General features: G+C 52.8%; 2 protein-coding genes across 4 annotated transcripts in view; one reads left to right on the top strand and one right to left on the bottom strand.

Moving 5' to 3' along the window:
* CKM (creatine kinase, M-type) overlaps positions 1–8,522 on the top strand; it is an 8,939-nt gene extending 417 nt beyond the window's left edge. Inside the window, exons 2-8 of the mRNA XM_029243805.1 lie at positions 1,892–2,102; positions 2,995–3,149; positions 3,641–3,773; positions 5,609–5,780; positions 6,734–6,857; positions 7,274–7,463; positions 7,985–8,522. Coding sequence (XP_029099638.1) covers positions 1,910–2,102; positions 2,995–3,149; positions 3,641–3,773; positions 5,609–5,780; positions 6,734–6,857; positions 7,274–7,463; positions 7,985–8,163 — 1,146 coding nt within the window. The 5' untranslated portion in view covers positions 1,892–1,909 and the 3' untranslated portion in view covers positions 8,164–8,522. The remainder of the gene's footprint in view (positions 1–1,891; positions 2,103–2,994; positions 3,150–3,640; positions 3,774–5,608; positions 5,781–6,733; positions 6,858–7,273; positions 7,464–7,984) is intronic.
* A 3,009-nt stretch (positions 8,523–11,531) lies between these two features.
* The window catches only part of MARK4 (microtubule affinity regulating kinase 4), a 30,343-nt gene continuing 15,459 nt past the window's right edge, over positions 11,532–26,415 (bottom strand). Inside the window, exons 9-18 of one of the 3 annotated variants that reach the window (XM_029243594.1) lie at positions 26,190–26,309; positions 25,619–25,718; positions 24,134–24,243; positions 23,868–24,027; positions 20,439–20,656; positions 17,953–18,056; positions 15,483–15,761; positions 15,260–15,339; positions 14,250–14,294; positions 12,526–12,850 (exon numbers count right to left, since the gene is read on the bottom strand). In XM_029243594.1, the coding sequence (XP_029099427.1) occupies positions 12,786–12,850; positions 14,250–14,294; positions 15,260–15,339; positions 15,483–15,761; positions 17,953–18,056; positions 20,439–20,656; positions 23,868–24,027; positions 24,134–24,243; positions 25,619–25,718; positions 26,190–26,309 (1,281 nt within the window). In that variant the 3' untranslated portion in view covers positions 12,526–12,785. Of the gene's footprint in view, positions 12,851–14,249; positions 14,295–15,259; positions 15,340–15,482; positions 15,762–17,952; positions 18,057–20,438; positions 20,657–23,867; positions 24,028–24,133; positions 24,244–25,618; positions 25,719–26,189; positions 26,310–26,415 lie in introns of all 3 variants that reach the window. The other 2 variants (XM_029243583.1, XM_029243574.1) reach the window with 2 other exon arrangements.

The following is a 26,415-nucleotide window of genomic DNA, read 5'->3' as shown; positions in this document are numbered from 1 at the left end:
CAGGGTCCTGGGGAGGGTTTCCAGGGTCCTGGGGAGGGTTTCCAGGGTCCTGGGGAGGGTTTCCGGAATGGGAAGGAGTCTCGACAGCTGCCAGCTGTCACCTCCTGCAAGGGGCTTGGGCCAGGCCTTGTTCATGATGGTTTTTCACCAGAACTGGGTGCCATAAACTGTGGGAGGTGTCTGTGTGTCACCTGTCAGGGTCTCTGCGACGGCAGGGACTGTGGGGTCTTTGCGTTGGTGACCTTGTGGGTCCCTATGGCGTTCCACACAGTGTGACCTTGTGTCTAACTTTCCGTGGCTCCTGCATGAGTACCTGTATCCTGGGTGTGTCCCTGAGCTTGGATGTGTGCGAGTGTGGGTCCGTGTACGGTGTGATCTGGGGGGTCCATGGTGACGTGTGTGTGTGGGGCTCTGGGGCTATGACTGCTGGTGTCTCTTGGGCTCACCAACCTTGCTTCTGTGCCTTCTCCTGGCCTGTCCCTAGCAGGGATGGGGGTGGGGACATGCTCTGAAGGGGGCTTTCTGGGTGGAAAGCCCTTGAGCCCCACAGCCTGAATGCATATCCTCCTGGCCACCCTGGCCCACCTGTCTCTGGCCTGCTGACTTGGTGCAAGCCGAGCCCCTGGAATGCGGGGGGTGTCGGTGGGGAAGGAGGAGTTTGCCAGACTCTAAAAATAAATCCCCAACCCTGGACATCAACTCCAAAGGCTTTCGTGGGTTTCCATCCCCCTTGGCCTGATGCCTCGGCCTTCCTCTCACCCTGGTCCCCATCTCCTTCCCACCATCCTACCCGCTTCCCATTCCTGGAGCTGGGAATGAGTATCCCATCCCTACCACCACCACCAAGGGGTCCCTCCTCCTTCTGGGTCTTGTGGATAAAAGTAATAATAACAATAATAGCAGCCACCCCTCTAGGTATCAGGCCCCAACTCCACGCTGGGGCCTGTGCTCAACCAGCCACATGCTTGAGCTCAAAGAATCCTCCCGGCACCCCATGGGGAGCGTTCAGTTCAAAGAGGACAGAGGCTCAGAGAGGCTGAGTAACTGGCCTGGGGTCACACAGCCCGGAAATGGCATAGATGGGATTTGAACCCGGTTCTGTCAAACTCAGACACTGAGCTGTTCTTCTACTGTGCCCCGCAGGAGAGGTGTCAGCAAACAGAGGTGGGGGCAGGCACCCAGCCATCACTCCCACCCTGCCCCTCATCCCTCGACTGAGCACCCAAGGAGTTTTATGGAGAGAATGTCCCTTTTCTGCTCACACACTCATTGCCAGCAACACCCTCCATCTTCTCACCAGCTCCTCACAGTTTAAAATAACAACAACAACAATAATAATAGCTGAGCAAAAAAAGTGATTATTGTGTTCCAGGCACTATTCCAAGTGCTTTACATAATTAACTCACTTCATCCTTCCAACACCTCCATGAGGTGAATGCTATTATACCTGCATTTTACAGGTGAGTACTTTCAGGCACAGAGAGGTTAAGCAAGTCACCCAAGGTCACACAGCTTGTTGTAAGTGGCAGAGCTGGCATTCAAAGCCAGGCTGTCTGAGTCTAGAACCTACACTCTTACCCATGCCATGATTACTACTCTGGCTTGAGGCGTTCCCCCCTCCATTTTCCAGCTGGAGAAACTGAGTCTCTAGCAAGGGTACTAGTCTAAGGTCACCTGCCAGGACGCGGTGGAGCTAAGATCCTAACACAAAACTCTTGATACATCCTGTCGAGGTGCAGGGGCTCAGAGAAGGGATCCCTCTGGCTCCAAGTCACACAGCACAGGAGTCAGGACTGACCCTCAGGCCTGCCTGACCCCAGAGCCTGGTTCTGTTCTTTGGCTGGTCTCTACTGGATGTGAGCTAATCTTCCCCTCCGGCCCAGCCCACCAGGTCCCCCACGCCGCCACCATGCCGTTCAGTAACACCCACAACAAGTACAAGCTGAACTTCAAGTCTGAGGAGGAATACCCCGACCTCAGCAAACACAACAACCACATGGCCAAGGTACTGAACCCCGAGCTCTACAAGAAGCTGCGGGACAAGGAGACACCATCTGGCTTCACTCTGGACGACGTCATCCAGACAGGTGTGGACAACCCAGGTAAGCCTCCTTGGTGGAGCATCACAGGGACCAGAAGGCTGGGGGCTGCTCTGGAGGCTGCCTGCCAGGCCTCGATCCCACCTCCCTGGGTCTCAGTCTTCCCATCTGTAAAATGGGGACCATACCCATGGGGCTGCTGTGAGAAACAGAGGAGTTGGGATGGGTGAGGTGCTTGGGACAGGGTCCGGCACGCGGTAAACCACTCGCTAAATGTGCAGGAGTATAATGTGAGACTCCCCTGAGGAAGCTAATGCACCTCCCAGGCCTCAGTTTCCTCACCTGCAAAATGGGCACCCACGTTGGGAAAACATAGGCATCAGTACACATGGAGCGGCGCCTGGCACAGCGTCAGCACTCAGACTCTGACAGGGGGTATCATAAGCCCTGCGCTTCCTTCTCCAAGGACACCCCTCCAGGGCGAGTGGAACTGGGCAGGAGCCCAGCTTCTAGCCTTAGCCCCCAACTCATGGTGTGATTGAGGGGAGAAGCCCTTTCTCTCCAGGCCTCTGTTTCCCCACTTGAGAAATAAGAGGGTCTTTCAAGTCTCATTATCTGTGGGGGCTGATAGTCTAAGGTTCTGAAATTTTTTAGGGGAAGATTCCATGATTTGGGGACTCTGACATGGTAATAGTTTTAGTAACTGGCCCCCCAGACTCTTTCTCCTCTGTCCTGCCCGCAGCCTTCCTCCCACCCCCGCAGATGCCAACTTGACCTTTCCCAGCCTTCCCTCCCCATTCCTACCAAGCCTCAGCCTTCTCAGTTCTGACCCAGAGGTGTCGAGTGAATTCCCTTGCACGCGCGCACATACACACACAGTCTACGCTGGACCCAGGAGCCCAGGCCTTCCTTGCTGGGGACGACCGCCTCTGACCTCCCCCCCGACCCCCCCCAGGTCACCCCTTCATCATGACCGTGGGCTGTGTGGCTGGTGACGAGGAGTCCTACATGGTTTTCAAGGATCTCTTTGACCCCATCATCCAGGACCGGCACGGGGGCTACAAACCCACCGACAAGCACAAGACCGACCTCAACCACGAGAACCTCAAGGTCGGCTGCCCCCAGGGGAGGGGAGGGGTGGGAGAGAGAGGGTAGAGGGATGAGGAGAAGGGAGGAGGTGGGGGAGACACCCAGAGAGACAGGGAGATGAACAGAGATGGAGAGAAACACAGAGGGAGATGGGAAGAGAGAGGGACAGAGAGACACGAAGTCAGGCAAGGAGATGGGGCTGAGGGCAGTGGGGGTGGGGAGAGGGGGAGAGACAGAGAGACAGAGGGGGGGGCGGAGAGGGAGAGAGAGAGAGGGAGGGAGGGAGGCAGGTACAAAACAGACATGTAGAAGAGGGAGAAACAGAGACGGAGATGGAGAGAGAAAAATGGGGAGAGAGAGAGAAGGGGTGGTGGTGGGGAGGGAGGCACCAAAGCAGCAGCAGAGAGCCTGAGAGAGCTGGGAGGGCCTGGCGGGAGACTTGACCTTGCTGGGGAGGGGGCAGGGCTCACAGGATGGCCCGCCCCGCCCTGACCCCCCCATCCATTCTCTAGGGTGGAGACGACCTGGACCCCAACTACGTGATCAGCAGCCGTGTCCGCACGGGCCGCAGCATCAAGGGCTTCTCGCTGCCCCCCCACTGCTCCCGCGGTGAGCGTCGGGCCGTGGAGAAACTCGCCGTGGAAGGTGAGAGCTCCCACCCCGCACACTGCCGGGGTCCCCCAGCTGTGGCTCTGCTCCTCCGTGGGCAGGTCTCTGGACTCCCCTGGGCCCCCATTTTCCAAAACACTGAAAGCACTTGGTAAGTCATGAGTACTTGGTGACTGACAGCTGGAAGCATTACCCCTGGTGGAAGCCTGGGGGTGCTGTCAAGACTTGACACCCAATTGCGCCAGGGTCCTGACCTTTGTCCATCTATTCATCCATCCACCCATCCATTAAGCAAACATGTACGGTTGTTCTGGCTCTGTGTGGGGAGCTGGGGCTCCCGTGATGAATAAGATGGACAAGGTCACTGCTCTCACAGAGCTGTCAGCCTGGTGGGGAGATAAGAGGAAACACAGAAACCAACAAAAGAACAAGATAATTCCAAAATGCCATGAAGCCAAGAAACAAAGGTTGTGGCACAGAATGACTGGCGGGAACTACGTTAGAAAGGAGTTGAGACCTGACTGCCAAGAAGAAGCCAACCTTGGGAAGAATTCCAGGCAGGTGGAACAGCAAGTGCAAAGGCCCTGGGATGGGAAGGTGTGTTGGAGGAACAGCAAGGAGACCAGTGTGCCTGGAGCCGAGTGGCTGATGGCGGGAGGGGAGGAAATGAGGCCAGAGGGGTGTGGGTGGCCAGGTCGTGCAGAGCCTCGTGGGCTGTTGGGAGGACTATGGCTTTGACCCTGTGGGAGAAGGAAAGCATGGGAGGGTGGCGAGCAGAGGAAGGACAGGTTCAGACTAATATGGATCCCTCTGGCTGCTGTGCAGGGAGCAGACAGTGGGCAAAGGTAGGAGAGAGGCTGAGAGGGGGCAACTGCAGCTGTCTGGGTTGGGGGTGAGGGGTAGCTATGGAATGGGGAGAAAGAGTGGGTATGTTTGGGAGGTAGAACTATTAGGGCTGGCAGGCAGTGTTGTTCTGCTAAATGTTTAACAATTGGCTCTCAAAGAAAAAACAAAAACAAAAAACCCAAACAAAGAAAAAAACAAGCCCTGATTTGCAGCCAGCAACTACCAATTTCTCTGGTGTAAACTCCCCTACTGTGGCCAATTTTAAGCTAATCACGTGGCATCATACAGAGCTGGGCAATGGGAGGAAACGTGCAGTAGCACATCGTTATGTTGCATTTCCACCATACGGCTACAGTGGATGAGAATAACTTCAAGAACATAGAAAATAGTAAGTGTAGTAAAATCATTAGAAAGTGATAGTTCTGAGTATTTATTCCCTATGTTTTAAATATAATTTATTTAACTGTAAGTTTTTATAATTTATTTTTAACAACATAATATAGTATATGATATAGAATATATTATGTGGTATATTATACAAATAATGTATAAAATATATAAAAATATGTACATGTATTATATAAATATATTTATTATACACATAATACATATTTACTATGTATTATGAATACATATGAATATATACAAATACTATAAATACTATACTATAATAATGTTTACTGATGGCTCCCGGATTCCTGAGACTTTGACTCCCTGTCCTGCCAGCCAGCAGGAGCAGGCACCAGCACATTACTGCTCGCAGGTGAACTGGATGTGAGGCTTGGTGGCGGGAAGGGGAGAATCCATGTCTTTTGTCTTGAGCACTTGGTGTGGGTTTTCCCAGGGCAGACAGGGGAGGAGCACGTTTTGGGGAGGGGTCATGAATTTGGGTTTAGACACAGTATTTAGGCGCCTTTAGCACCTCCAGAGGGCCAAGGTCCAGGCCCGTTAGGGGTAGCAGTGTGGGCCTGCGCCCCGCTTGAGGTGGGGCAGGCTGCTGACCACTCCTTCCTGCGGCCCCTCAGCCCTCAACAGCCTGACGGGAGAGTTCAAGGGGAAATACTATCCTCTGAAGAACATGACAGACAAGGAACAACAGCAGCTCATCGACGACCACTTCCTATTTGACAAGCCCGTGTCCCCGCTGCTACTGGCTTCAGGCATGGCCCGAGACTGGCCCGATGCCCGTGGCATCTGGTGAGGCGCCCCTGCCCTATGGCCCCCTTCTCCCCTGCCTCCTCCAGCCTTCCCATGACTTTCCACCAAAGTCAAGACCATAACAGTAATTATCCAGAATGATCTTGCCTTCCACCCCTGCCCACCCTGTGGTCTGCATGTCACATTTTGGGAAACTTGAAACTTAGACCTGAACCAGACTCCCTGGATGCAAATCCCAGCGCTGCCACTTACTAGCTGTGTGACCTTTGGCACACGATTTAACATGTCTCTGCCCCAGTTTCCCCATCTATAAAATGGAGATCATGACAATTCATAGCTTTGGGGGTTCTCGTGAGGATTAATTGAGTTAATTTATGTAAAGTATTGGAAAAAGTGCCTGGTATATAGTAAGTGCTCATATTGGCCATTAGTATGATTTTTATTACCAGCTGTTGTTGCTAGCTAGCTGGGCTTTCCATGAATCTTTGAATCCCTGATTCTGATAGTCAAAGATTTTAAAAGGTTTTGAGGACCTAGGTTTCAAAAGATTTGGAGAGTGTAGGTTGTAAGATTTCAAGATTTTAAATATTTTTAGATTCCACTAATTTCCGATTCTGTGATTCAGTGGTTTCAAACATTTCCAGGTCCTAGAGTTCTACAGTTCTAAGACTCTTTCTGAGATGCCACAATGTGATGGGAGGATTTATCAATTCTGATTCCTGGCTTCCGTTTTTCAAAGATTCTGAGATTCTAAGAGTCTATAATGTTGTCCAAAGAATTAAGACCCTAAAAGTCACTGATCCCAGGATTCGAGATTCCACAGGTCCAGTGACATTAGAGTCTACAGGTGTTAGCTTCTCAGACTTTGAGGCGCTCCCACATCTTGCCCTTCAGGCCCGCTGCCCCCTAGCGGTGGGTATGTGTTTGCAAGACGCAGGGGAATGGGGTTCCCGCGGAGCTGATTCCTCAGCCTTTTGCTGCGCCCGACCTAGGCACAATGACAACAAGAGCTTCCTGGTGTGGGTGAACGAGGAGGACCACCTCCGAGTCATCTCCATGGAGAAGGGGGGCAACATGAAGCAGGTTTTCCGCCGCTTCTGCTTGGGGTTGCAGAAGGTGGGTGCCTGCCTCTCGCGTGACTCCACGTGACCACCCCAGCTGCCTTCCGAGGCCCCTCCCCTCGGAACCCGGCTCCTCCCTATACCCAAGCCACGCCCCTCAACACCCACCCCCACTAGCTTTCCAAGGCCCCGCCCTTTGAGAAACCGGCCCCACCCCTATGTTCAAGCCCCGCCCCTAAGAACCCGCCTTCCCGGCGTCCTCAAGCCCAGCCCCCTCAGAATCCTGCCACCACCTGTGCGGTCGGGCCCCTCCCCTCAGAAACTCGTGCCTCCAGGTCTTCCAGACCCGCCCCCTCAGAATCCTACCCCTACTGACATTCTCACACCCTGTCCCTCCGAACCGTGTCCGGGTTGTCGGTGTATTTGGGGGCGCCCGCCGGCGCTGATCCAGGGTCCTCTCCCCCACCTCAGATTGAGGAGATCTTCAAGAAAGCCGGCCACCCCTTCATGTGGAACGAGCACCTGGGCTACGTGCTCACCTGCCCATCTAACCTGGGCACCGGGCTGCGTGGAGGCGTGCATGTGAAACTAGCGCACCTGAGCAAGCATCCCAAATTCGAGGAAATCCTCACTCGTCTGCGCCTGCAGAAGCGGGGCACAGGTGCGGCCTACATCCCCTCCTGCGGCTTCTGGGACCGGCCCTTTGCAGCGGCTGAAGGGGAGGTGGGGCATCCCCACGAGTTCTGGGGGTCGGCAAGGGCTGCCCTTCTGTGAGCTTCAGTTCCTTCCTCTGCAAATAGGCATCAGCACGCCTTATCTCAGATGAGTCAATATACCATCATGGTTATATAATTAATATACACTGTGTGTGTCCCTGGCCGCCTAGGGAGCTCACTTTCCAATCTGTAAAGGGGAGGATGGTCAGGATTCGACCCCAGGCAGCCCGGCTCCAGAGCTCAACTCTGTTACCCACCGTGCTGGATGGTCGAGGGGTGCGGTACCTAAAGCCGGAGATGTGGGCCCGTGAATAAACAGACGCTTAGGAAACCGCGTGCACTTAACCTTTACACAGTAGGCACTCACTCAGTACATGCGGCAGTCGCCGTTGGCACGGGGGTTGCGTCCCGGGCCCCGCTCCTGCATCTCTGCTCGCTCCTTAGCCCCGACCTCCTATTCCCGCAGGTGGCGTGGACACGGCCGCAGTGGGCTCAGTGTTCGACGTGTCCAACGCCGATAGGCTGGGCTCGTCGGAGGTAGAACAGGTGCAGCTGGTGGTGGATGGTGTGAAGCTCATGGTGGAGATGGAGAAGAAGTTGGAAAAGGGCCAGTCCATCGACGACATGATCCCCGCCCAGAAGTAGGCGCACTGCCCGCCCGCCGCCGACTGCTGGAGCCCCAGCCAAAGGGAGGACCCGGCCCACCGGAGGCCCGCCCTGCATCCTTTGCCCCGCCCCTTTCTCCCGGAGTCCCGCCTATAAAGGTTTAGTCTACCGGGGGCTCTATCCACCCTCCTTCGAGTTCCAGTTCCAACCAGAGTTCCAACCAATGGGCTCCATTCTCTGGGTTCTGGCCAATGAATAACCTCCCTTATGCTCTCCTCTCTTTTTCCCTGAGCTCCGCCCACCATCAGGCGCTCTGGCTAATGGAGAGTACCCGGGCTCACCTGCGGCTCATGCTTTTTCTCCGCTCAAAGCAACAAATAAAAGCAATGGTGGCCTTAGCGTTGTGTGCGATAGTTATGGGGGGGGGATGAGGAAGAGGAGGAGGAAAGACTTTTGTAATTGGCTACTGTGTGACCTCGAAGCGGTTTGCCGTCTCTAGGCATGTCCTAGGGCTAGACATGCTTTATCCCATCTCTAAAATGAGGCAAAGTTAGGGTACAGAGTCTAACCCAAACATTACAAAGCTCTATGGGGAATCTGAGACCCGGAGAGGTGTGGTCCAGTGTCACACCGCCGAGCTTGGGCCCTTCCCTGCCTCGGCTCCCAATCACTCACGCTCAGATCTCAAACACAGGGTCCTCGCGAGGGAGAAACGGAAGCCAAAGAAAATGTCTGTGACTTGAATCTGGCTCCCCGGCCTCCGGTTTGAGACCCCCCATGCATCTCATCACTGTCTACTTCATTATGCGTTTCACTGGCCTCCTTCTGTGCGAGCTGACTTCAGCCCTCTACAGCTGCTACCAGTGTTTCCAACTTTCCTTACTTCGCTCGAGAACCTGCCATGGCTCCCCACGTCGCCTAGAACGCTCTCGTATTAAGTGCGATTCTTCAAGGCCAGACAAATTCATACCATTTGCTGAAGGCTCATCCTTCTAGTTCTTTTCCCATGATTCCTCTATATACTCTTTTGTTCCTTACACCCTGCAATTCCCACCTTAATGTCTGCCCAAGCTGTTTCCTCCTCCAGACTGGGGCTTGGGTCAGAGCATACCTGTGAAGTCTTTAAGGATAGGACTTTTGGAGAGCTTGGTCCCAGAAAAGAGCAGGAAGGGGCCTTGGGGTCGCGTGTGGGAGAAGCAGGTAATAGACGTCAAGAGACATCTGAACATGTATTGGGTGTTGGCCACGTCAATCACTTCTACTTGACCCAATAGGCTGAGGCCTCCATTTGCTAGCGCATAGCACGTGGGCCCCTAAAGAGACAAAGGCCTCAGAAGAAAAGGTGAGGCAGAGTTAAGAAGACAGAGCCCCCAGGGACCTGGGGGAGGCACTTTTTCAAACCTTGTCACACAGGTAAAGGGCCCTTAGAGATCAATAAATCTCTCCATTTTCCAGAAGGGAAACTGAGGCCCGGGGATGTCAGAGTTCCCAGAGAGATTACCAAAACAGAAAGGTTAGAAGAGACCCCAAAGGTCAAGGCACACAGGGCCTGTTAGACATGGAGATGCCCTTTACAATACTATCCCCCAGTGAAGATCCCATCACTAATCCCAGCTCCACCCCTGAGGCCACACAGACCACACACACTCCAGCCAGCCAAATCCAGAGGCCAGGCACTTGGCAGCTACCATGCCCGTCCCGCCCATTTTGCCTCATAAGGCTGAGGTCCACCCCTTCTCTCCTCACCTTCTGTCCGGTCCTGATCTCCTCGCTATTCTTCTGACCTGATTCCTTCCCTCCCTTCACAGCACAAACCTGCCCCCACCTCTCCCTTACTCACAGCCTTGCCATGGCTCCCCAGGACCCTTGGCACAAAGCCCAGGCACCTCTCCACAACCTTCAAGGCCCTGCCGGCACCTCCAGCCTCCTCTCTCACAGTGACTCTATACTCACTCAAGTCATGTGTCATTTGCTGAAGGACCTGTATGCTCTCTTGCTTCCCAGCCATTGTACATGCTGTTCCCTCTGCCTAGAATACATGACCCACACCCTGCCATGTCTGGTTAGCTGCTCATCATTCTCTCTGTCACAGCCAAGCTGTTCCTCCCAGGAAGCCCTCCCTGGCTAGGGCAGTTTCCCTCTTTGCACTCCTGCGGGCTCTGGACTCCTCCATACCAGCCCCGCTCACTCTGGATCACTGAGGACACGGCTGTCTCCTCCACTGGGCTGTGAGCTCCATGAGGGCAGGGCTGGGGCCGTTTTGGTCACCACTGTGTCCCCAGCACAGGGCTGGGCACAAAGGAAGCCCTCCGGGATTGAGGCTTCGTGACAGGGTCGGTTCCCCCTACGCACACCTCATTTTGCTACCCTCTCACCGGTAAACACCTCTCTTTCAGCAGAGTCCTATTCTGGCCTCACTAACAGCAGGACTTTGGCTCTGCCCCAGACCCTGAATTTTTCAACACTGGCCACTCTTTAATCTTTACCACCCTTCATTTCTCATTTGACTTTCCTGTCAGCTCCATGAAGGATACAACAGTTGACCCTACTATGCTCTAAAATGGGCAACTGAGGCAGTTTGACTAAGCCTCTTCCCTGCATGCAACCCTCCATGGCTCCCCAGTGCCCTCGGATGAAAGCCCAGCCTGCTCCCTTTGGCCCACAAGACCCTGGGTGAGGCAGCCCCGCCCTTCTGCACTGGACAGCCCTCTACTGCTTAAGTCTATCATGCTTCCACTTCCCTTCTCCCGCTCCTACTCTTGACTTTCCTTTGGGGAGCCCCTTCTAAGTCCAGTTCTAGGCACAGGCCACTCCAGAGTCACAGCATCTGGTCCAGGGGCGATCACATGACTTAAGATCAGCGGCCTTTCTGCTGCAGCAACTAAGCTGGAAGGATGAGAGCTTGGAACTGCAGGGGTCATCACTGCCATCAGGCAGCACCTAATGGATGAAACCACTAGGATGAAACTCACACTGAAAAAAGCAGAGGTGAGCTTGCCTGCTGCCTAGATCCGGATGTACCTGAAGTCAGGCACCCCTGGCCTATGAGATGAGCAAACAAATACCTTTTTGCTGAAGTGTAGACGGATTATGAGTCCTAATACAGCATTTCTCTTGCTAATTCTCCACCCACCCCCAACATAGCAGCCACCCTGAAATTACCCACAGTTCTTTGAGCTATACCATACACTTCCACTTCCAGGCTTGTGCCCAGGGCGTACCCAATACCTGGTCAACTCCTACTCGTCCTTCAAAGCCCAACTCCAGCACCGGTTCCTCTGGAGTGCCTTCCCCAAACCCCCTCACTTTCTCTTCTGTGGCCCCCAAAGCAATGGTTTCTCTAGTGTCCCCCCTCCCGCCCCGACAGACAGGGGCTCCCTGTCTCGTGTCCACACTGGGCCTGGCATGGAGTAGGCACCGGTCAATGACTGTTTATTGAATAAATGTACTGCTGGAGTAAGAAGTGGCTTAGAGTCCAGTATACCATGTGGGTGGGTATGTGAATGGATGAACGGGGGTCCGATATAGGAACTAGGGCCTCGTGGATGAGGCCGAGTCCTGTCCTGCCCTCTTCCACAATCATCCTTGACCCTCACACCCCCACTACTCCCATTCTGCAGACGAGAAAACCCGAGGCTCAGAAAGGAGAAACCACTGGCCCAGTCACACACCTCCTCTCCATCTCACTTGCAGGTGAGGGCAGGGAAGGAAGACCCCAGGGTCAGCGTGGGGGAGGGGGGACTTCCTAAGTTTATTGGGCAACAGGCTGCAGGTGAGGGGCTGACAGGAGGAGGGTGGGGCTGTAATAACTTAAAAACCGGAGGTGAGAGCGGCAGCTCCTCGGGAGACCTCTGCAGACAGGAGGGTGCGGGGGTATTTACAAGGATTTGTACAAAGTGCCCCGCGCCAGCCTGGGGCAGGAAAGGGGGGTTCGAGCAGGAGGGGATGGGGAGGGGAAGGAATCTGCCTGTCTGACCCCCACTCCCAACCCCACCCACCCCAGTTCTCCATCCAGTCTTTAGGCTCAGCAACTCTTCTTGCCCCTGCCCAAGGCCTAATTCATGAGCTGTTGGGGGGAATGGAAGTTTCCTGTTTCCCTTTCTGCCCCCCCGACCCCAAAGTTTCCTCAGGTACCCCGCGGCAGGGTGAGGGGGGACAGGACGAGCTGGAGGCTCCAGGAAGGTGCCAGCTTCCCCTGTTAAGCCCCTTTGCTCTTCTCTCCTGCCCAGCGGCCCCAGAGAACAGCAGAGGGGACAATCTCTGCCCCCAGATCGATTTCAGGGAAAACTGAAGTGATGACAAAGGGAGAATCCCCTCCTTGACCCCCTTTCTCTCCTGCCGAAGCGAAGTGGGAGAGGAAAAGAGGAGGGGACCCAGGGCCATGATGGCTCAGAGCTCGAGGTCATTGGAGATGCGGGTGACGAGGGTGCGGAAGGCCAGGGCAGTGCCCGCCACGCGGCGGAAGAGCACTCCTCGCAGGCCTGGCCGGGGCAGCTGGCAGACCTCCACTTCAAAGTGGGACAGGGGCTCGGGCCCGCCCGCACCCCCGTGCAGGCAGGCCAGCAGGAACGGCTGTGGCTGGCGGCAGCGGCAGCGGGCGGCCGCCGTGGCCTGGCGCAGAGCTGCCATCAGGGCCTCGGGCGGGCGCGAGCTGGTCAGCTTCACACTCCAGGGGAATCGGAGCAGCCGGGGGGCGGTTTCCGTTTGATCCCAAGGTAGATGGCAACTGAGGTGGGAAGATATTAGGGGTTAAAGATGGGGGAGAAGAGGAAGGCAACCCACTGTTCCCACTTTGGGACAGACTTCTAGGTATCTCCTCAAAACCTCTTTTACCCCAGTGACAGAGTATCAGCTGTACATATAGCTATCAGCTGGAGACTACATTTCCCAGCCTCCCCTGCAGCCAGGTGTGGTCTTGTCTCCAGATGAAGTGACGGGTGCAACTCCACATCACCGTTTTCAAAGGAAACTGCATGCCCTGGACTCTCCTGTCCCACCTCCTGTGAGGCTGCAGCACGAGCTAGCCTGGACCATAAAGATGACGGGGCTCTAGGGATGGGGATGTAAGAGCCCTGGGAACACAGTGAATGACCTCAGGAACAGAGTGGCCCTGCCAGCCTGGCCTGGACACAGGGTTTGTGTGTGAGAGAAGTTTATTCCTGTTTGTATTTTGGGGTCTCTTTGCTATAGCAGCTCAGCTTGTCTCCTAACTGATATATCCTCCTTCTGGTAATAATCATTTTCCCTTGAAGGACCAACCTACCTTACTCTAGACTAGGGGTTCTCACCTGGGAGCAGTACTGTCCCCCAAGGGATATTAGGAAACTTCTGGGGGCTTTTTGACTGTTAAAATGTCTTGGGATGGGAGCAATGCCAGCATTTATTAGGTTGGGCAGGAGGTCAGGAATGATACATATTCTGCAATGTGTGAGAAGGCCCTGCCTAACAAAGAAATGTCTCGCCTAAAATACAAAGAGTGTTCCCCTTGAGAGGCACTGCAGATCTAGTCTTTCTAGTTTAGGTGGGGCATGAACACAAGGGTGAACACATGACTCACTTCCTGTCAATGAGAGCATGCAACCCCCGTGGTCACTGTGATTGGTTCAAAGATGAGCATACCACTAAGTATGACCAATCAGAATACGCCACCCTTCTGGTCCCAGGCATGGGTTTAGGGATGGACATGTGACCCATTTCCAGCCAATGAGATTCGGTCCTGGGACCGTTGGAACTGCTGGGGAGGCTCTTTATTTCCACTAGGGTTTCTACAATGGTCCAGAGCTGTTGGCAACCCTTGTGCCTCATTGGATGAGAGGGGAAAGGAGGTGTGGTGTCAACAGGGGGAGGAGTGGGTTAGAGATGGGAGAGGCTGAAGTTAAAGATGGTCAAGGGATAATGCTCAGGGATGGAGGTGGAAATGAGAGGAAATCAAGGGGGCAGGGTGGGTAAGAGGAGCCAGCAGAGAAGGGAGGGTCATAGGGACATTTCAGGAAGTTGGCCTTGGAGGATGAGGATGAGGCTTGGGCCCCATCTAAGGGTCTGGTGAGGCACTTACACAAGTGGGGTCTGAGACAGGCAAAATGGGAGGGGCTGGTGTGGCACTCAGGGGAGGCACATGCACTCACCTTGTGACCTCAGGTCCCCCGATTCTCTCAGGTTCGTCTGTGACCCTAGGGGAGGGGAGGGGGGAAGAGTGTCTAATCTGGACATAGGGGCCTCTCCCTCAACCCACTGGTTCCAGGACTCTGGGCAGCCCCTGCCTCAGCCCTGGTCCCTCCCTGCTGTATGGAGCTGGGCTGGAGAAGGCTGGGAGTCAGGATTTGATCTCCCTCTCCATGCCCAGAAGGGGAGCCCCATCTGAAATGGTTAGTGCAGGTTGGAGGAAAGATACTGAAGGATTTGGAAGACAAAAGGGGGGGGGTGGGCAGAGACACATACCTACATATAGAAGGACAGACACACACACACACACACACACACACACCCCTCCTTCAGGCTGTACTCAAATGAAACCGCCTTAGTGAGGCCTGCCCCATGTAAAACCGTACCCTCCCTTCTCCACACCCCTGACCCCCCTTCCTTGCTTCCTTTTTCTCCTTAGTACTTGTCACTACCTGACAGTGTATATATTTTACTTAGTTATTGTTTACTGTCTGGGTCCCCTAGGAGAATGTCCTGGGCAGGGATTTTATCCCTTTTGTTCACTTTACTCTGGGCCCACCATGGTGCCAGGCACACAGTAGACACTCAAAGAATAGTAATAGTAAATATTTATAAAGCATTTTCCAAGGCAAGATTTTAAGCTCAGTCCGTGCATCACCTCACTTAGTGATATACCTCACCGCACAACAGCCCTATGAGGAAGGTACGGTTATGACTATCCCCACTTCAGGGAAGGGGAAAGTAAGGCCCAGAGAAGTTAGGTCATTTGCTTAAGGGCACTCAGAAGAGCTCGGGTCTGAACCCCGAGAGCCTGGCTCCAGAGGCCCGACTATTGTTTACTAACTGAGTGAGGAAATGAACAACCAGAGCCCCTACCCGACTCACAGCACCCCCTCCCGCCAGGCCCGCACACAGGTCAGACATGCAGATAGAGAGGCAGAGCCAGTGAAAGCAGAGGGTGGAGGGGACTTACTGATCTTGGATCCCTGGGGCAGAGAGGCGCCCGAAACGCAGCGGTTAGAGTTCTGCCGTTTAGAGGGATCGAGGGTAACCCTGCAGCGTGAGGAGGGAGGTGAAGGGTGACGGAGGAAGAGGAGGAGACGTGGGGATACAGAGGCAGAGCAGAGCAGAAGACAGGTTAGGCCCCGTCAGCCCCCCCATCCCGCTCCCCAGACCCCACATCCCGTGGGGCTCACCTTCGGGTCAGTTTGGAGGTCAGCTTGGTGAAGAGGTTGGTGGTGGGGCGGGGCCGCCCAGTGGGCAGGGGTGCGGCCTCATGGGCCAGTGTGGGAGAGGCGGGGGGCCCATTCTGCACGCCCCCACCTGCCCCGCCCCCTGCCCGCCTGTCCCGGACCTGGCCACCGTGGAACGTGCTGCGGACGGTGGAGCCGCGTGCCAGGCGGCTCCGCTCCCCTGATGGGGGAGCCAGGCTGTGACTGGAGGGGGAGGCGGGGGGCACCCGTGGGGTCCCCGAGCTGTGGGCAGAGAGGTACAAGTCAGGGTGGGGCCTTGAGGCAGGCCAAGTCCCCAGCCCCCTGCTTCTCCACTCGTCATTCCTGAGATCAGAAACCTCTAGCAACGTGGAGCTCAGAGACAGGGCTGCTGTGTACATTGCGCAGGCTGTGCGCTGTGCAACCCTAGTATTGTCTTACCACCTCGTCTCAACTCCTAAGTCATCCCTCCTTCAAACTATCCTTTCTTTAAACTCTGCCCCCTCCTATCTGTCCCCTATCCCAATTCTCCTCTCTCCAAACTCGGCAACTGAATAGATTCAGATACATTTTTGGATGAATCCCTTGCCATTTGCCATCCAAACCTCAGGAACCAAACCAACTGTGCAAACACTTTGCTATTATTCAATCGCGGGAAAGGAACAGACGTGAACATCAAGGGGACCTACATTCATTATGAAAACGTTTCAACAGGTGAAAAGAAAGAGGAAGGCACCCTCTCCCTAACTCTCTCAAGATGCTGTGTGGGCAGAGGTGGCTCCACTATCCCAGGACCCTCCTCTAGGCCCTCTGAGGCTCCCAGTCCTGACAGCAGGAGCCAGACCTCCAATTTCTATCCTAGGGAGCCGGGACGAGCCTGGATCTCAAAGAGGGAGCCCTGATTGGCAGATACCACTACCTCTCTCCCAGAATCCATACACCTTGTTTTACTCTTAGTGACCAAACCCCTTAGAGTATGAACATTGCACATGGCTGCCCAGCCAGATACTACATTTCCCAGCCTCCCTTGCAGCTAGGGGTGGTCATGTGACCATGCTCTGGCCAACAGAATATAAACAGAAGTGCTTTGTACCATTTCTGGGTCGTGCCTCGAAAAAGAAAGCAGTTTGCACTCCACTTTCTTTCCACCCTACTTGCTGGTTGCGAAATAGTGGTAACTGGTGCAGTGGCCTCAGATCCAGAGCTGGAGCCTCATGTTGAGATTGGTCCTGAATCCTTGGAGGACACTGCCTCCTACCTCTGGATGGTTGCATCACAGAGGACTAAACCTCCATCTCATCCACTGCACTCTGGGGTCCTTTCATTCCTGAATCTATAATCTAACTATACACTATCTCTCGGCCAGAACTGGGAGGCCATATATTATAGTGGTTACAAGTACAGATTCTGGAGTCAGTCTGGAATCTTTGCGCCTTGACTTACCAGCTGTGTGGCCTTGGACAAGTTACTTAAGCTATCTATGCCTCATTTCCTCAGCTGTAAAATGGAGATACCAGGATCGACCTCATAGAATGGTTAGGGGCATTCAACTAGCTAATGTACAGAGGCCTGGCACATGGTTACTGCTTGAAACATGTTGGCTGTTCTCATTTTTATCTAACAACCACTAAAAAGCTCGTACTCATCAAAAGCCTTCTGTGTCTCAGACCCTGTGCCAGGTACAAGGACACACCTGATCTCCACTGGATCCCTCTAATAGGGTCTGGAGGCAGAGGACATCAGCCCCATCTTACACAGGAGGAAATGGAGGCTCAGACACCTGCCGAAGAGCTAAGAGGCAAGATTCAAACTCAGAGCTGAGTAGCCACAGAAGCACTGCCCTCAACCACTCCATTACCTTGCCCCCACCAAAGAGTAACACCTGCATCTGTTTATCAGGTGCTTCCCAGAGGGCACCTCGGCGTCATGCCTGCCTGTCCTGGTGGGCGGCAGTGTCATTATCCTGAAGCCTGCCCCACTCCCAGACTTGAACTGTGATGTGAACCAATTCATTCCCTTTTTATGCTCCAGCCAGTCTGTACTGGTTTCCCTCACATGCCAGCTGAAAGAGACCGAACAGACTCAGGCAAAGAAGTTTGAAACCCAGCCAACCAGAGGATGTTGAAGCTGTGACAATCTGGGGCTTCTCTCCAGCTCTAAAAATGGATCATTCAAAAAAAAAAAAAAAAAAAGAATCAACCCAGGTTCCCAAGGCTCGTAGGCAGAGCATGGGGCAGACTGCTTTCCTGGTGCTGAAGACTAATTAACTAAGGGTGGGGGATTTTCAGGGGAGTCTGGGAGAGGGAGGACATGGGTAGATTCTGCCAAGGGAAGGGCAGACACAGACTCCCCAGTCCCCATGGCACCCCTTCCCCGCATCTATCATCTGAGATCAAGGGGGCCCTGCTCACCTACACCCCACTGCCCCCTCCCTGTTGCTGCCCTCCCTCCATACCTGTTTTCTTTGCCATTTGGCAACAGGGATGGGCGCTCAGCCCCCGGGCGTTCTGTGCAAACGTAGGTGTTTCTGCGGGTCATCATGCTGGGGGGGAGGCTGTTCTGCAGGAGACAAGGCCAGGAGGAGAGTGAGGGAGCAAAGGGACACCCCTTAATCCCCCTTTACCCTCTACGGCCTCCCTCATTAGGAACGAGGCAGGGAGGACTTCCCTGGCAGTCCAGTGGTTAAGACTCCATGCTCCCAATGCAGGGGGCCCGGGTTCGATCCCTGGTCGGGGAACTAAGATCGCGCATGCTGCAAGGCACAGCCCCAAAATAATAATAATAAAGAAATAAATAAAAATAAAAGGAATGAGGCAGGGGCCTGTGTGTGAACTGAAAGTGAGTAGGTGGTTTATTGTACTTTGGCTAAAGACATGAAGGGTTAGTGGGCCATCCCAGCAATGTAGGCTGACAGTCATAGAAGGCCTTGGAGCTGGGAGGAGAGAAGGTCAGGGAAGGTTCCCAGGGGGCAGCCTCGCCCCCCTCTCCTCTCCCAGCTCTCCCCCACCTCTAGCCACGTTAAACTTTGAAAAACATACTTATTCATGCCGTGCTGTCTCTCCTGATAAAGGCCTTTGCACGTGCTGTCTTATCTGCTTGGTTATTCCTCCTGTCTTTCCCTCTGACTCACTCTTAGGTATCTTTCAGGTGTCAGTTCATGACATATCCGCGCCCTGGCCCCAGGCTGAGTCAGCTGCACTCCCTGCTACAGCCTTGATCACTCTGATTGACCACATCTGCGGTCCCCAGCCCCTACTGCACGGAGCTCTCTGAGGACAGGAATGGCATATCAGGATTCTGTTGCCTCACAAAATGTGTTGGAAAGCGATCCCTCTTCCTTCCCTCCGGAAGTCTGCCTAAGTCGGGTATTATTCCTCCTTTCAGTGTGTGGAAGACTTCCACCAGCTTAAAGCCATCTGGGTCTGGAGTTTTCTTTATGGGAAGACGTTGAGACTGTTCAGGTTTTCTATTTCTTCTCGTGTCAGTTTTGGTTGACTGTGTTTGTAAAGGCATTTGTCCGTTTTGTCTAAGTTGTCAAATTTATTGGCATAGGGTAGTTCCTAATGCCATCTTACTACCTTTTCGTGTTAGAACAAAGTTCCCTTTTTCACTTCTGATAGTGGTAATTTTGTTTTGGCTGTATTTTTTCTTTTCTTTTTTTTAATGGAAGTATAGTTGATTTACAATGTTATGTACTGTCTTTTTTATTAATTAGTCTTGCTAGGGGTCCATTGATTTTATTAATCTTTTCAAAGAATCAGACTTTGGCTTGTTGATTTTCTCTAGGGTACATCTGTTTTCTCCTTTATTGATTTCTTTTCTTCTCTTTATTATTTTCTTCCTTCTACTACTTTTCTGGGTGCGCAGGGTCGGGGGGTAATTTGCTGTTCCTTTTCTACTTTCTTAAAGTGTGGGTTTATTTCAACAATTACAACAGCTCTCATTCATTGAGTGCTTACTGAGCCAGACACTGTGTGAAGACTGTACAAGATCCTCCCAACAACCCAAGTTCTTTGATGAGCTCATTTTCACAGGGTGGAACAGTGAAGCTCAGAGAGGGGAAGTTACTTGCTCAAGGTCACACAGCTCATCAATGTAATTCAAACTCTGGTCTCTGTAGCTTCAGCATCCTGACCACCTTCCTGTAACTTGTCTCCACCCTTGTCTCTGATGATGAGGATATTTTGGTTCCCTTAGCTTGTATTATATACTAAGGAGCTGTAGAAGCAACAAAGCCAAATGCTACATTCCCCAGAAACTCCTCTGCAGCCCAGGTGCTGGATAGGAATGGGTTCTGCCAATCTTTGCACTCATGAAGATCTGGAAGGTGGAAAAGGGGTGGCAGCCACTTTCTTGTCCCCTTTGACTTGGGCTCACACAGGCAAATCCGTGAGATGAGGGTCTTTGCTTCAGCAGGGCACCAGTGCCGGTTCTCCAGACTTCTGGGCAGCAGAGCCTCTTCGTCTGGAGAATGAAGTTTCTGAGTCTTGCATTGCAGCCATGACTGTATGTTCTTGAATTCAACAGAGGTAGAGGTGGCCTCAGAGGTGGCAGCTCCCTTGGTGGGTCAATTCTGCTGTGGCAATATGTCATTCTTGTAGGTCTTGTCTATTGCCTGCCCCTCCAGCCCTTCCTACAATTGTGTAAGCACCACACCTAATTCCCCGTATTAAATCCTTCCCGTCGAAAGCACAGAGTACTTCTTTCTGACACTGAATCCTAATTTATACACTAGAATCAAGTACAAGCTTAGGCAGAGAGAGCACTCAATAAATGTCTGTTGAGTGAACGACTGAATGGATAAAACACAGAGTCCCATGTGGTGGTCTGGGGAACAGGATGGGAAACGGCAGAGTCTGAAAAATGTGACCCAGGTGGCATCGACAGGCTGGGCCACAGGTGGTGGCACCCCTGGTCCCATCCCCCAGCCCCTCCACTCACAGGGGTGCTCGTACTGTCCTTCCGCCGCTCTGGGATCTCTGCCTTGTTGGGGTTGTGGGCGCTGCTGACCATGGGGCTGGAGGGGGGCAGCCCTCGGCTCCCGCTCCCCGCGGCACTGCAGCTCGCCTTCCGGCCTGGCAGGCGATCCTCCTTCAGCTCCGCCTCCCCTGTGCTGGTTGGGCTGCGCTTGGGGTGCAGGGGTGCAGGGGATGGGCCACCTGGTAGAGGGAGGGGACAGTTTAGGGTTGGCGTCACCTGGAAAAGCCAGAACGTACTCCAGATGATCCTTAGAACCTTAGAATTCCTCACGTAGGCTACAACCTTTGCATGGGCCATTCTGATAATATCTAAGTGACAACATATATACTGACCCAGAAGCTCCACATAAATGACATGACACACATACAGGTTATTCACTGCATCCTTCTTTTTTTTTTTTTCAGGCCAAAAGATTGGGAACAGGCTAAATGCCCCTTAATATGGGGATAACTAAGTAAGTCAAGATATTGTCACACAATGGAATACTATGCAACTATAAAAAATGTTCCAATACAGAAAGATCTTCAAGATAGATTGTGAGGTAGAAAAGGCAAGGCAAGGTATGAGGTCTACAGTGGGCTATCATGTGTATAAAAAGGGGGAAAAGGGCTTCCCTGGTGGCGCAGTGGTTGAGAGTCCGCCTGCCGATGCAGGGGACACGGGTTCGTGACCCGGTCTGGGAAGATCCCACATGCCGCGGAGCGGCTGGGCCCGTGAGCCATGGCCGCTGAGCCTGCACATCCGGAGCCTGTGCTCCGCAACGGGAGAGGCCACAACAGTGAGAGGCCTGCGTACCGCAAAAAAAAAAAAAAAAAAGGGGGGGGGAGAGAAGTGTTTAACTATATCTATTTATCTATACTTGTTCATAAATGAATGTTGCCCAAAGGCTATCATTTCTATTAAAAGGGGGGAATATATCTTTATAGTATATTAATATATTCATATTGTATTTATCCATCTTTATGCATTTAAAAATTTTTATCTTTCTCCTTCTTTTCACATCTTTCTCTTTATATATTTATATATGAATGAAACTTCTCTGAAAGAATTGATATAAAACCGGTAACGGTGGCTGCCTCCAAGGAAGACTGGGGGCTGCGAGATACATGTAGGACAAAGACATTTTACCATCTACCCTTCCTGCGCTATCAAGTTTTGAAGGATGTGAGTGTAACAGTTTCAAAAACAAAACGAAACAGGGCTTCCCTGGTGGCGCAGTGGTTGAGAGTCCGCCTGCCGATGCAGGGGACACGGGTTCGTGCCCCGGTCCGAGAAAATCCCACATGCCACGGAGCGGCTGGGCCCGTGAACCATGGCCGCTGAGCCTGCGCGTCCGGAGCCTGTGCTCCGCAACGGGAGAGGCCACAACAGTGAGAGGCCCGTGTACCGCAAAAAAAAAAACCCCCCAAAAAAAAACAAAACAAATTTTGTCCTTTAGAACATCTTGGGAATTTACAGTTTTAGAACCCGGGGGTTAAACTTGTTCTAGAACTTCAGAAAGTCAGAACTTCTGCATGTTAAATCCTCAGGAAACTTAATGCACAAAAGTCCCAGAACCATAACAAGCTCTACAATGACGGACACGGGGCACTCATAAACTATCTTTTGTCCTGAGAACCCCAGAACCCAGAAGGTCTCCATGTGGGTTATTTTTAAAGGTTACCATGTTCTAACCATAGGATGTTGGAGTCAAGCTTTTTAGGGACTCTCTGGGCCAATCTCGCTGTTTTATAGGTGGGGAAAAGGAGATCCAGGGGAGGGGAACAGCTTGACCATCCAGAACAAAGCAGGTTCTGCTCAGGACTGATGCTAAGCTTCCCTGACTCCCCTCTCCCTGTACTAGTGCCCATCCCAGAGTAAAGAATTTCACCCCTAGAGAGAAGTAGGGCTGCAAAAATAACGGAAAGTTGGAAATCACCTTGGCAGTTCCTGAACTGTTAAACGTAGAGTTACCATATGACTCAGCAATTCCACTCCTAGGTACTTGCCCAAGAGAAATGAAAACATACATCTACACAAAAACTTGTACCTGAATGTACACAGCAATGCTATTCACAGTAACCAGAGGTGGAAACAACCCAAATGACCCTCAGTTGATGAATGGATAAACAAAATATGGTATATCCATGCAATGGAATATTATTCGGCCATAAAAAGAAATGAAGCACTGATACTGCTACGATACAGATGGACCTTGAAAACATGATGCTAAGTGAAAGAATCCAGTCACAAAAGGTCACATACTGTATGATTCCATTTATATGAAATGTCCAGACTAGGAAAATCGACAGAGATAGTAAATAGATTAGTAGTTGTCAGGGGCTGGAGGTTGGGCTGGATGGGAGATTTGAAATAGATGAATAAGGGTTATGGAGTTTCTTTATGGGGTACTGACAATGTTCTAAAGTTGACTGTGGTGAAGGATACACAAATCTGTGACTATACTAACGCCAATGAACTGCACACTTTCAATGTATGTGAACTATATCTCAATAAAGCTGTTGAAAATTAGTGGGGATGATTAACATTTGATGAGGGTATAGGCAAGAGACCTCTTTGGGGCTTCCCTGGTGGCGCAGTGGTAGAGAGTCCACCTGCCGATGCAGGGGACACGGGTTCGTGCCCCGGTCCGGGAAGATCCCACATGCCGCGGAGCGGCTGGGCCCGTGAGCCATGGCCGCTGAGCCTGCGCATCCGGAGCCTGTGCTCCGCAACAGGAGAGGCCACAACAGTGAGAGGCCCGCGTACCGCAAAAAAAAAAAAAAAAAAAAAAAAAAAAGAGACCTCTTGGAAGTTCCCACGTCTCATTTGTGGTGGTAGTGGTGGTGGGTCTATTGTCTGCAGGGGATGAGATATATGTTAGTTGCAGAATGTGGGATACAATCAGGTGTCTGCCCACTCCCTTCCCACTAGTAAGTAAGGAGGAGAGGCCAGAGGGCAGGCTTTCAGCAGCCATTTTGTACAATGTGTCATCCTGTGTCCTAGTCAAGTGGACTAATCCCAACTGGACCCTGATATCAAGTGGACCAAAGAGATTCCAGCTATTATTTGAGCTGGCCTCTAAAACCGAGTTGTAAGGAGTTAAGAGACTGGGAAAAAGATAAGGCAGGATATGTAAGAAAGAAAGGAAAAAACAGACGAGCAGAGAAGAAGCAAGACACAGAGTGTCTGCTCTGGGTCTGGCTGCTTTTCCAGTTTCTAATCCCTTACTGAGCCTGACTGCCTCCAAATTTCATGCAATGTCCCTGCACCTTTATAAGGCACTCCTCCCTTCGTTGCAGTTGGCTCGAGCAGGTTTCTGCTGCTTGCCAGCCAGAGAACCCTGACGTAATGCAGGTCCGAGGCCCTGGGACCAGGGAGGGCGTGTGAGGGTGTGGGGCCGACACTCACAGAAGTCGCTGTGCCTGCGCTGGCGGTGGTAGGTGGAGGAGGAGCTCCGCTGCCCTTTGCTGTGGCTGGTGCCTTTGCTGGAGCTTGTTCCATTGGTGGTGTCGCTGGGCGCCCGCACCCGTGCCAGGGCCAGCCCCGGGGTGCCCCGGTCCCCACCCTCCTGCAGGAAGATGACAGATGAGGAACCTCAGCCCCTGTCCCCTCTGCCCCAGAAGTCCCCCCACCCCGGGCATCGCGCATCCCAAATGTCCCTGACGCCTTCTGACCTCAGTCTTCCTGCCCAGCAGGAGGTAGGTGGCGGTCACTTCGTTGTACTTCTGGCTGGTCAAGGCCTCTTTGATTTCTTCCCGCGTGTAGCCCATACCCACCATCACCTCTGGGAGAGGGGCATGGAGAGGAGGTTCAGTCTTCCCAGATCCCTCCCTTCCACTCGTTTCTGCATCACATAATGCCTGCTCTTTGGCTTTTCCAGTGTCCATTCCTCCTTCTGCCAGCAGCACCCCGATTTTCCTTGGAAGAACATTTCTTCCCAGCTCAGATCACCTGGCTGACTCCTGCCTGCTCCAAGCCCCGAGGGCAGGCATATAACTCAGGTCTGGACCATCAGAGTGTTCCATCCCCAAGGCCATACTGATTGGTTCAGGGTGGGCAGATGACCCAGGTATGGCCAATCAGAATGCTCCATACCCAAACCACAGTGATTGGTTAGGGTGGACATATGACCCAGTTCTGGCCAATAAAAGTGTTCCATCCCCAAGGTCAAATTGACTGGTTCGGGGGTAGTCAATGGGCACCCCGCCCTAGGGCTTCTATTGGAACATTAGGAAAGTGGCTTCTCTTCCTGATGGGGTGTCCAGGCCACTAGGATATGCTGCTGTCAGCTTGCTCCTGGCGGGGAGAGCTGCCTGGGAAAGAAGCCACCACTGAGAAGATCCCTAACAACTGTCTCTGAGCGCCTGGATCCAGCTGTGCCTGAAGGCTGATATACCCTGGCCTTTTCAGTTATGTGAATGAATAACATCACTATTAGGTTAAAACACACGAAACTGCTGGTATTAACAATTTCTGAGCTATTCCAATGGCAATTTCACATGGTCCAGCCTATTATTATTACCTGGTTTAAGCCAGAATGGCCTGGGTTTTCTGTTACTTGCAACCGGGAAGTCCTGATTAATACAGCCAGACCTGATGGTGGCCTGGGTTTCCTCAGCTGTAGAATGAAGGTTACTGGATGGTTCCTAAGGGGCTCTTCCAGGGCTAATGCTTTTGGGGTCAAATGTTCGAGGGCTCCAGGCTGAAGGGATTGGGACCAAATGGCTGGAGGGTGAGGCATGTGCCAAGGTGGGAGTTTTTCTCAAACATGCAGATTACTGATGGCTTTGACCAAACTCTTCCGGAAGCGACTGTGATTTCCTGTGTCTTAATAGTCAAAGCTAACACAAAAGCACTTATGACATGCCTGATATAAGTGCTTTATATAAATTCATTCATTGAATATTCATAACAAACTTATGAGATAGGCCCTCTGATTATCCCGTTTTATAGATGAAGAAACAGAAGCACAGAGAGGGGAAGCCACTGGCCCTGGGTCACACAGCTAGAAAGTAGCGGCGCAGGGACTGGAGCCCAGACTTCTCTGCTCTCCCCAATTGCCTTGCAAACTTCTGTGATGCACTAACCAAAGGGGTAGGTGCTGGGAAGCTCCTACCCCTGGCTCTGGGGCCTATGGCTCTGCTCTCCCTGACCCTCACCGATTCGCTTGGTGTCCCCGAAGTCCTCCTCGGGCTCTGTGTATGGCTTCAACTCCTCACCCTCATAGCCGATGTTGATCCATTTGTCTTTCATGATTTGCTACAGGAATCGGGAGCAGGACAGGGAAGGGGAAAGAGAGATGTCAGAAGGAACTGGGAAAAATATAGCTTCCCACCTCCCACGCAGGCCCCCGAATGGGGTTCCTGCCCTGCCTCGCCCCCACCTCCAAGGCCTAGCACCCCAGAATCAAGAGCTTCCTGAGAGCTAGCACCTCCTCGCCCTATCCCTCACCCACCCAGCTGAAGCCTCCTGAAGCCACCCTTCCTCCTCCGCATCATCTGGGTCCCTGGCACCCTGTAATCATTCTAGGAGCTCATTAGCTAATTACTGGCATGTCGGGGAGTGGGCGAGGCTGTTTGGGGGGCGGTGTCAGGACGGGCCTGGGAGCCTTTTCCTGGGCTGCCTGTCTCCCCTCACCTTCCAGCAGCGGGTCGGGCACGGGAGAGGGAGGAATAGTGTCAGCCAAGAAGGCTTCAATGAGAGGGGTGTGGGGCTGGAGGCTTAGCTTACCTCGAGAGTACAGCGTTTCGCTGGGTTCAGCACCAAAAATCTCCGCAGGATGCTCTCACAGTCTGTTGACATGTAGAAAGGGACCCGGTACTTCCCTCTGAGGACTCGCTCTCGCAGCTCCTGGGGGGGATGGGGTTACTGGGGGAGGGGTCCGCCCCGCCTCCCCACCCGTTTTCATTACACACACACACACACACACACACACACACACACACACACACACACA

This window comes from Monodon monoceros, unplaced genomic scaffold (genome assembly GCF_005190385.1).
Source record: "Monodon monoceros isolate NGI ecotype Baffin Bay Population unplaced genomic scaffold, NGI_Narwhal_1 Super_Scaffold_10, whole genome shotgun sequence".
NCBI classification, from domain to species: domain Eukaryota; kingdom Metazoa; phylum Chordata; class Mammalia; order Artiodactyla; family Monodontidae; genus Monodon; species Monodon monoceros.
This window is presented reverse-complemented; position numbering and strand designations above follow the sequence as displayed.